Below are 11,351 nucleotides of genomic sequence, written 5' to 3' on the forward strand. Positions count from 1 at the left end.
TGTGTATTATATCATTTTGTCTTGTATATATTATAGTATATTATAATGCATATATTATGTATTATAATATGTATTATGTGGAAATACCTTTTTCAATAAAAGAATTATTCTGTAGGCTTGTGACTTTTTTATGCTTTAACTTTGAACAGTTTTCTTTCTTTTTTTCAGGCTACATACCGGTAGTAAAATTGGGATCAGATATTTGGTGCAAATACACCACATACACACTGAAAATCGTGTATTACCACCTATAATCAAGTGCATCCTTGCCCACTCGGATCATACATACTCAAAAAATATAAAGATAAATGTATAATAATGTGTTCGGGGCCAAGTGATATTTCACATGTTAATAATAAAGGAAAAAATTCAATTCGGTACCGTGAAATTATGAAAATTCATTAAGAAAAACAATGATGTGCCGTGTGCCGTTAGAAAGGTTCGGTGAGCCTTTCCTAGTGTATTATCGGTGTGTGTCATCTTGAAAATAGCCCATTTCTAGTAAAAAAAAAAATAATGGGGTGTGGGAATGTGGTGGTTGTGTGCATCTTGGTGGCCGGGAGCGTCTACCAGGTCGTCTCGTATCCCATACCACCCAATGGTAAGAACCCTCTAAGGCTGTACCAGTATTTCTAGAGCTGTATCATATATGGTTATGTTTTAACATTTTGGAATTATTTTTCCTTGTTAGAAGTTTACTTCATATAAAAAAAAACATAGTGCCAACTTTATCAGAAAAAATGACAAGCTGGCCAAGGCCCAAATTTTTTAATGTGGGTAAATTTATACTTGCTATTTCAGATTTAGGTGCGAGTTTTCTGAGTACTATTAATCATATCTGCCTACTATTACTATTAAGTGCTAGTACTATTTATGAGTACTATTAATCATATCTTTGCATATAATTATCATCTGATATGAGATATCTCATATCTGATGCTAGTTTTAAAAAGTTAAATAATATCATAATTGTATTCTTAGGCAAATTCTAGTTATATATATTTTTACTTATATTCATATTATATTACTTATAATATTCACTTATATTTTTACATGATAATATTCAAAGATTCCTTGGATGTAATTTGAGCTTATTATACCAGTAGAATATTAATGCACATTTTCTCAGTCTCTTTTATTCCGGAATGATGATTGTACAGTAGCCTTAACATAGGTCTAAAATAAGCACAGCCTGGCCTAGGCTAGGCCTAATGGCAGTTCATTACAGTATACCTAATATTGGCACAGTATTGCATAGTATAATATTGGTACAGTATAGCATAGCCTAACATTGGTACAGTATAGCACAGGCTAAAATTGGTACTATATATCATCGCCTAATATTGCTACAGTGTAGCATAGCCCAATATTGGTACCGTATAGCATAGCCCAATATTGGTACCGTATAGCATAGCCCAATATTGGTACCGTATAGAATAGCCCAATATTGGTACATTATAGCAGACCTAATAATAATAATAATAATTTTATTTACAAGAAGGTACTATGGGTTTGAGAACAAAATCACACCAGAAGCTGAGACGACGATGTTTCGGTCCGTCCTGGACCAATAATTATCAAGTCGATTGTGACCATTATCACAATCGACGTGATAATGGTCCAGCACGGACCGAAACATCGTTGTCTCATCATCTTCTAGTGTGTGGTTTAGTTCTCATATCTTCAAGCCACGTTATTGTGGCTCATCGTCTACAATGGGTTTGTGAAATACATTCTTAGGTATTTGTACATCCTTGCAAAACCACTAACACGTATATCTTGTATTGTAGATACAATATTTCACTGTTGGTATAGCCGACATTTTTAACGCTATATCTAGCAAAATCACGGAATGAACGCACCAGTCTTATGACAAATGAAGACAATGGGCCGTGAATCTGTGACGTCTCATGGATAGATGGTCAGTGGGCATATTAAGCCCATCTCCCACCAACGCATCCCATATCATCACCCAGCGGTCTCGCCGGTTTCATTGCACCGAGAAGCGAGGAGGCCTGGCGAGATTGCACATTTTTATTTTGAGTGCCTGCCTACTTACCTTGAGGTGCTTCCGGGGCTTAGCGTCCCCGCGGCCCGGTCGTCGACCAGGCCTCCTGGTTGCTGGACTGATCAACCAGGCTGTTGGACGCGGCTGCTCGCAGCCTGACGTATGAGTCACAGCCTGGTTGATCAGGTATCCTATGGAGGTGCTTATCCAGTTCTCTCTTGAACACTGTGAGGGGTCTGCCAGTCATGCCCCTTATGTGTGGTGAAAGCGTGTTGAACAGTCTCGGGCCTCTGATGTTGATAAAGTTCTCTCTGAGTACCTGTTGCACCTCTGCTTTTCAACGGGGGTATTCTGCACATCCTGCCATGTCTTCTGGTCTCATGTGATGTTATTTCTGTGTGCAGGTTTGGGATCAGCCTCGACCAAATTAATCGGACTTTCGGATTAGTCCGAATAAAAGATTAATCTTTTATTCGGACAAACCCAAAACGGATAACAGAATATAGCCGGATAGATGGTCGCCAGTTAGGCTGTCATGATGTTTGCTGCATTAGGTTTTATCATAATGTTTGTAGACAACTGTATATCATGTTGGTAAGTTACAGTATAGGTATAGTCACTAGTCTACTTTAGTCTGGTACTATTGGCTTACTAGTATTTTTCCATTGCAGTAGGCCTATATAATTTTGTTGGTATATACCGTACATATATAGCCTGCATATAGCTATCTAGCATAGGTATCGTATTTAGACTTCTACATCAATCATTTGATTTTTACCTTTCAAAATTTTAAACATTACAGCTTAGGTTTACAGTACTATATTTTAAATTAAATTTAAGTGTATGCCTTCCAAATGTTTTCATCACTTATCCATAAAAATACTCCAGAGAACACGTTGTTAACATAGAAATCCCAGGACACAGGGATGCTCCTGTTATGAACTGTAGGATGAGGTAGGATACTGCTTAATGGCATGCTGAGGGATGGTCTCCGACAGACGTCTAGGCTACTCAACTACATGTCTAGTGAACACCACCTCGGCAGAGATATCAGCCTACCCACGTCTGGGAAATAAGGCATACTGTCAGTTGCATTACAACCTGATTAACAACAAAAAATAGGTAGGCCTCTGGTCCCGGTTTCCGTCACTTATGTCATTTCCTTTTGCGAACCCTACAGAGATAAAAATAAAAGTCCAAAAAGTTTGTCTTTACTTAGTTATTCAATTAGCGTGTAGGCTATTAGGACAAAACACAGGCTTACAGTACAGATGTGTGCCGTATGTAGGCTATGTATGCATACTTAGTAAATTGTCAACCTATCGATTCTTTATAGAGTAGCCTATGTATTTTATAGACATTAATGTAAAATCTCAACACAAAAAAACAGATTTAGGCTGTTGTGAAGTATATTCTTCCCCCGAACACCTCCCTGTAATTAAATTAGACTTGGGCTAAATGTGATAGATTTAAGCTTTTAGTTGAATTGAATTTTAAAATGTAATTATCCTACTGAGAGGCGAGACCAGGTTCAGTTTCTCGGTGGGAGACATTAATGTTTGGTTCACAAGCACAGTAAATATTTCATAATGCAATGCATTTGTTTCATCATGTTTTAATATAATATATATACAGTGTTCATAAAACGTAGAGCTTATCAGTGGGCCAATTTGAATACTTGGTCTAATAAATAATACAAATGATATATCAAACCTGACGCGTAGACCTAAGTCACCGTGTCTTCACTTATTTTAATGTTGAAGTTATGTTAGCTAGGCCTACCTACACAGTTTTAAAAGTGCTAAGTGCCTCATTTGCAAACATATAACCCTTAGTTTAGTCATCTTTGTTACAAATAATCAGAAATATAAATAGCTGTTCATTCAATGTACAAAGAGACTTGAGAAAGGACCCTTGGCAATAAACGTAAATTATTAATGAGACTAACTTTAAATTCGTGGTATAGGAAGGAAGTACAAGAAACAAGGTACACTCAAGGTATTTTTGTGATTAAATTCTACTGATTAATAGGATAAGTAGGTGGCAGGAACTGAGCCAAGTGCATCATGATGGACTTGATTGTACCTGCCTTTGTTAGACAGTTCTGCTCAAGTAAAAAAAAATCGTACTATATATTACAGAATATTGTAGGCCTACTTATTTTTTAAGTGTGATGAACCTTTGTATTTATTAGTAAATGTAATGTCTGAGATAAGATTTCCTGCACCTCCTTGGTGCATTCTTTTAATAATTAATTACTTCTTGGACATCTTAAATTTGTATATTGATTAGCTTAGTCTAATAATAATAAAATGGTATTGAGGGACTCAACATATAAGGCTCTTAAACAATGAATACATACTGTACTATATATTACAATTGGTTACTTTTAGCAAATATTGGCATTACTTTGTTAGCATTTATTATGATACACGCGTTTTTAGCCTGGACTCTTGAACACAGACGTCAATGGGGTTACTAGTCATCAAGCTACAGATTTATTTGAGTCAGTCTTTATTTTCAGTTTCTAAATACTGTCTATCGGGTCTTTTGGTGGCAGTTGTTGCAAAATGTGTGGGGGTGACTTTTGTAAGATGTGCTTTGTTTACTCCACAGGACTGGGCAGGGAGAGTGGGTGGAGCAGCAGGGACTATATCCACGCGGCCCTTGGTGTTGCCGCACTGCTCTCCTCTCTTGTCACCCTCCTTGCGTGTGTGTGTTGTAAGCGCGCTCGAGGATTTAAGGTATGTACCTGGAAAATGGCACTTTGCTACCAGTAACTGCTGCTGCTGCTGCTGCTAGTTAGTGTTACTTGCTGTTAGTGCAGCGGTGTCTAGCAAATGCCAGAGCTGTCTTTTTTTTTTTGTATTTTGCTCTTCCCAGTGTCATCTTGATTTATATTAGTGGATAATGCTTATCCTTCACTGTACCTCTTTGTATTAAATGCACAGACATTCCCATTAGGACTAATCAGTATACTTTAACTGCACCTATTCATATACTAATATGTTTCTTTAATGGATTGGTTTTCAAGACGGTATATTGACCTCACTTAAGGTGCAGACAGTAGAGGTTAGTTTATGTAGGCTTCTGTTATTGATGACAACTTTTTTAATCCAGTAGTTGACTGCTGCAAATTCACCCAAATTTGTGGGTAAGAAAAGCTTGTCACATTAGAGAATCCAGTTAATAACGGTCAGGTTTACAATGATAACGATAGTTGTATTATACATTTGTGTTGATGGATGAATTGTACAAGTGATTGTATTTCATGCAGCGCTCGGATTCGGGACTACAGGTAAATTCACACATTTTTTTGTTTTGTTTTTACATGTACTGGTGATCAAATTGTGATACCAAAGACTCGAGGTTTATTGTACAATAACATTCCCTCGGCTGGTAAGGTAGTCGTTTATAGTTTACAGTTGATTCTAAATACGGTATTGATGATGCATGAGCTAGAGCTGAGCTTTAAAATGGTGACCACTGATAGCATAGCATAGATAGCATTGTTGAACTCTTATTAGCCGAAACCTCCATCAAGAGTTAAAGTAATTAAGAGCTTCTCCCATGATATGATTGTAGTTTTAATATGTGTAGCTTCATTATGCACTGTATAAGGACAGGTACTGTATTCCGTATTTGTTGATGTTCTACGGTCAGTGGCTTGCACGTTGGAAAACAGAACTTGATATCTTGTGGAGCATCGTAAGTGTTATCATTGATAGTCAAGAAGTGTAGCGCCGTTATCATGAAAGTATGCCAGCAATCCTTATTTTTACCTCACGTAAGCCAGTCTAGGTAATCTATTCCGGGCATCTTCTGCCAGCTCTCATTGTAACGCGAGAAGGTTGTCTGTGGCATTTGTTTCGCTCTTGAGAGTGATTGAGAGGCAGTGAGCGAATGTAAGAGCTAGTAATTGAGTGAGTGATCTGGCTGGCGAGTGAGTGATTTGAATGGCAAGTGAGAGGGTTGGCAGGTGACTTTTAAGTTGGTGGCGAGTGAGAGATGTTGGTGAAGAAGCCATTATAAGCAAGATGTTTCACGTGTTGTGAATGCGTGTATATGTTCATTCTGCGGCGAAATAACACCGAGTCGTCGTTTGCTTCTTTAAAAAAAATTAAGGTAAATGTACCCGCCTCTTCACTCTCCTCCAAACCTCCCTACTGTCCCCCTACCACCATAACCCGTCTTTTCCTAAACCCATCTTCTCATGTTGACCAGACCACACACTAGAAGGTGAAGGGACAACGACGTTTCGGTCCGTCCTGGACCATTCTCAAGTCGATTGTGACAATCGACTTGAGAATGGTCCAGGACGGACCGAAACGTCGTCGTCCCTTCACCTTCTAGTGTGTGGTCTGGTCAACATACTTTAGCCACGTTATTGTGACTCATCGCCTCTTCTCATATCATTTTTGTTACCGAGTGTACTCAACCTAGTAACAAAACTTCTCAAAACTAAAACTAGATAACATACTTTGGGTATAAATTGGATAAGTTTAGATTTAGGAAAGACTTGGGTAAATACTGGTTCAGTAACAGGGTTGTTGATTTGTGGAACCAATTGCCGAGTAACGTGGTGGAGGTGGGGGTCCCTCGATTGTTTCAAGCGTGGGTTGGACATGGATATTAGTGGGATTGGGTGGTTATAAATAGGAGCTGCCTCGTATGGGTCAATAGGCCTTCTGCAGTTACCTTTGTTCTTATGTTCATACCTACTCACGTGTGTGTGTTTGTACTCGCCTATTTGTGCCGGCAGGATCGAGTCTTGGACCCCGGTCATCTAGCCGTTGATTGTCTAATGCAATGACTCCTGGTCTATTTTTCAATCATACCTGCTCTTAAAGTTATGAATGGAGTTAGCCTCTACAATCTGCTCCTTTAGGTCATTCCATTTACTCACTACCCTCACGCTAAAAGAAAACTTTCTAACATCTCTATGACACATCTGAGTCTCAAGCTTCCATCCGTTCTATTGCCCCCCTTGTTCTATTGCCCCCCCCTTTGTTCTATTGTTATTCATTGTAAACATTTCCTCTGTTTCCACCTTGTCAATCCCTCTAAATATTTTATACGTCTGTATCATGTCCTCCCCCCCCCCTCTCCATCCTCTTTTCTAACGTCGTCAGGTTTAGTTCCTTCAGTCTGTCGTCGTACCTCATCCCTCGCAGCTCTGGGACGAGTCTCGTTGCAAACTTCACCTTATGTGTTTAAGATGGGGAGCTTCATGATGGTGCGGCATACTCCAAGACTGGCCTCACATAAGCGGTATACAGTGATCTAAAAGTCTCCTTATTCAAGTTTCTGAAGGATGTTCTAAGTTTTGCCAGAGTAGAGTATGCGGCTGACGTTATTCTATTTATATGAGCTTCTGGAGTTAGGTTTAGTGTTATGTCCACTCCCAGTTTTTTTTTCTCTAGACGTTATAGGGAGGTACTTTCCCTTCATCGTATATTGGGCTTTCGGTCTCCTGTTCCCATTTCCATCACCTTGCACTCGTTAGTGTTGAACCCTAGCAGCCATTTCTCGGACCATCTCTGCAACCTGTTCAAGTCATCCTGGAGAATCTTACAATCCTCATTTGTCTCAACCCTCCTCATTAGTGTTGCATCATCTGCAAACATTGACACAAAAGACAACTCCTGCAGTCAAGTCATTGACATAAATGAGGAATAGTATGGGACCCAGCACCGATCCTTGAGGCACCCCGCCCCCCCCCCCCTTGTTACTCTACGCCAGTCCGACTCCTCGCCCCCTCACTGTCACTCTGACACCTGTCTGTCAGGTAATTCCTTACCCACGATAATGCGTTTCCGTCTACTCTCGCCTGACTCTCAAGTTTGTAGAGTACTCTTCTGTGTGTGTGCGTGTGTGTTTGAGAGAGTACTTCACAATTCCAGTCCGGTTCCGGCAGTACGGCTAGTACCCGGTCTTCCTATTAATTCAGGAATCGGCGGGGCTGGTAATGTGTGCGCGCGCATGCAAGCGCTCTGGGGGCCAGGAGCCTCGGTGGTGTCGTAACTGAGGAATTCCCATGAATATGCCACCGGGAAGACGTCACCTGAGCCGTTACTCGTTACGACATCACCTGCAGTTTTAATTACCCTTTTTTTTAAGCAGGAAGAGAATTATTTATAATAGCGTGGGAGAAACAGATAACCCAGTCCATACCTTGTGTTGATTTCGGGGATCAATGTCCCTGCTGGCCGGCCACTGACCAGGCCTCCCTGAGGTACGAAATGAAAGCAACGACGTTTCCGTCCATCCTGGACTCTTATCAAGGCTAACACGAACCCAAGGGTCGTCGTTCTCATTTCATTTGTGCCCCCCCCCCCCCTGGTGGCGCAGGGAAGGTAACGCATTCGCCCCGTTAAGTGATTTGGTCGGGGTTCGAGTCCTGGTCAGGGAGGATTAATTACGCGCCAGTTATTAACTACTCGCCGGTGTTCACCCAGACGTAATTGGGTACCTGGAGGTTAACCGACTGGCGGGTCGTGTGCCAGGCAAGCACAACAAACTAGTGGCCTCGTAGCCTGGTGGATAGCGCGCAGGACTCGTAATTCTGTGGCGCGGGTTCGATTCCCGCACGAGGCAGAAACAAATGGGCAAAGTTTCTTTCACCCTGAATGCCCCTGTTACCTAGCAGTAAATAGGTACCTGGGAGTTAGTCAGCTGTCACGGGCTGCTTCCTGGGGGTGGAGGCCTGGTCGAGGGCCGGGCCGCGGGGACACTAAAGCCCCGAAATCATCTCAAGATAACCTCAAGATAGTGGGTTATGTTTACCTATGGGAAGGGAAACTGTCAGTCAACTAACAGGAAGTTAGAACTCTTTATGTTACTGAACCCACGTGTGTAAGGGAGAGGCAGAGAGAGAGAGAGTGGTAGGCTACTTGTTTAGGGAAGGGTAAACTTATCTTGAGAAAGGACTCAGGAATACAATTCGTTTAATAATCAAACGAAGAATACACCAAAAAAAGCCCTTCAGTGTTATCATTCCCGAGGAGATAACATTCTTGTTAAGGACGCGTGGCGAGTAGACCCAGTTTGTGGTGTGTTATACAAGAGGAGGCAGTACACAAATATATCGTGGGGCGGGGGGAGGATTGGAATGTTGTTTAACACGGGGCGTTGAAGTTGTCGTCGTTGGTGACGAGTCTGGCGTGTTGAGTGACGACACACCTGACACAAGGGGTCACACCACTCATGCGTCACACCGTGTGATGCATGAGTGGTGCGCATGGCGTTGCACCATTGGTGTACACGGTGGTAGCTGTACAGAGAAATCACAACCGCATGGGAGATGGGTTGTGAGAAGGCAAGAGTGGAACCACCTTGTCGTGCAACTTTACAGTTTAGGTTAGCGGGTGGAGAGCGTCGAGGTAAATACGTTTGCTGTTGGGGTATTCTGGGAGATGTAGAGGTACTTGAGCTAGGGGGCAGGCTGCTGAGAAGCTTTACTCACTTGCTGGGAGGTATTGACTGATAAAAGCACTCCCATCTCACTTATCTACCTCTCCCAGAACCCCCATCTCGGTTACCTACCCCTCCCAGAACCCCCATCCCGGTTACCTACCCCTCCCAGAACCCCCATCCCGGTTACCTACCCCTCCCAGAACTCCCATCTCGGTTACCTACCCCTCCCAGAACTCCCATCCCGGTTACCTACCCCTCCCAGAACTCCCATCTCGGTTACCTACCCCTCCCAGAACCCCCATCCCGGTTACCTACCCCTCCCAGAACTCCCATCTCGGTTACCTACCCCTCCCAGAACCCCCATCTCGGTTACCTACCCCTCCCAGAACTCCCATCTCGGTTACCTACCTCTCCCAGAACCCCCATCCCGGCTGGTGAAAGGTAATGCAGCCACTGTTCTGTTATAACCAGGGAGTTGTTATCAGGGAGTGCGTGCCAGTCACCATGAGCTCTGGCTATTGTCATAAACAAAAAAAGGTCCATGATTTCTGACACTTTACAAATGGCGCACGGGGAGGGGGGGGGAGACGTGGTCGTGCTGGGGCAGTGTTGGGTTGACACACGTGCTCCCACAGTAATGCTTGCACCCATGATTATATGGGCACATGCACGCCCACGTGCGTAAGTAGGCCTAATATATGTTACCTGTTGAGATTGCTAATTAGCCCTGTCGGTGGAAACACGGTGAGGCCTGCCTTTGATTGTTGCCGGAGGCGGCTAGTATATTGTGTACTCATCCTGTGAGCGGTAGCGCAAAAAAGATTACTTGGGGGCACAAAAGGTCTTTATCAGACCTCAACGGAGATTATTACATAAACAATTATATCTATCCTTCACACCTTGTAGTTACAGTGTCAGCTCTCTGACAGAGAATGTTTTGTTTCAAGTGTTTCGTGATCGTCAATTGCTTCAAGAGCTATATATTTACAGTAAGTCATTATATATTAATGGTAGGTCTTATCGCTAATACATAATTGTTTGAGCAATTAAGATATTGGGGAGCCGCTGTTTATTATTAGTCTTCATAATATACTTCTTGTTTCTTAATCTCATATGTCGTTTATCTACCGGGAGTGAAACCTAGATACAGTGCAAGGATTTCAGGTATTTTATCCTTAGTAATAAGATAAGATAATGAGACGGCGTGAGCTTAGATTTATCTCTAAATGGCTCAATTTGACTACAATCCAAGATATAGTGTTCGAGAGTGTGTCCCTGTCTTTGTCCACACACACTTTACATTTTGCCTGATGCACTTGATCCAGCACACCACTCTTGTCACAGCTATCACCACCTCTGTCACCATCACCACCCGTCACCATCACCACCCCTCACCATCACCACCCGTCACCATCACCACCCGTCACCATCACCACCCGTCACCATCACCACCCCTCACCACCACCACCCCTCACCATCACCACCCCTCACCATCACCACCCCTCACCATCACCACCCCTCACCATCACCACCCCTCACCATCACCACCCCTCACCATCACCACCCCTCACCATCACCACCCCTCACCATCACCACCCCTCACCACCACCACCCCTCACCATCACCACCCCTCACCATCACCACCCCTCACCATCACCACCCCTCACCATCACCACCCGTCACCATCACCACCCCTCACCACCACCACCCCTCACCATCACCACCCCTCACCACCACCACCCCTCACCATCACCACCACCACCCCTCACCATCACCACCCGTCACCATCACCACCCCTCACCATCACCACCCGTCACCATCACCACCCCTCACCATCACCACCCGTCACCATCACCACCCCTCACCATCACCACCCCTCACCACCACCACCCCTCACCATCACCACCACCACCCCTCACCATCACCA

At 43.2% G+C, this 11,351-nt stretch overlaps 1 protein-coding gene across 3 annotated transcripts in view; it reads left to right on the forward strand.

Moving 5' to 3' along the window:
* LOC123763567 (uncharacterized) overlaps positions 1-11,351 on the forward strand; it is a 243,524-nt gene that overhangs the window by 880 nt on the left and 231,293 nt on the right. For 2 of the 3 annotated variants that reach the window (XM_069304540.1, XM_045750726.2), the window contains exons 1-3: positions 379-601; positions 4,625-4,752; positions 5,286-5,306. In XM_069304540.1, coding sequence (XP_069160641.1) covers positions 517-601; positions 4,625-4,752; positions 5,286-5,306 — 234 coding nt within the window. In that variant the 5' untranslated portion in view covers positions 379-516. Of the gene's footprint in view, positions 1-168; positions 602-4,624; positions 4,753-5,285; positions 5,307-11,351 lie in introns of those variants that run through there. The other variant, XM_045750725.2, reaches the window with a different exon arrangement.

The sequence above is a fragment of the Procambarus clarkii genome, chromosome 52 (assembly GCF_040958095.1).
Source record: "Procambarus clarkii isolate CNS0578487 chromosome 52, FALCON_Pclarkii_2.0, whole genome shotgun sequence".
NCBI lineage: Eukaryota > Metazoa > Arthropoda > Malacostraca > Decapoda > Cambaridae > Procambarus > Procambarus clarkii.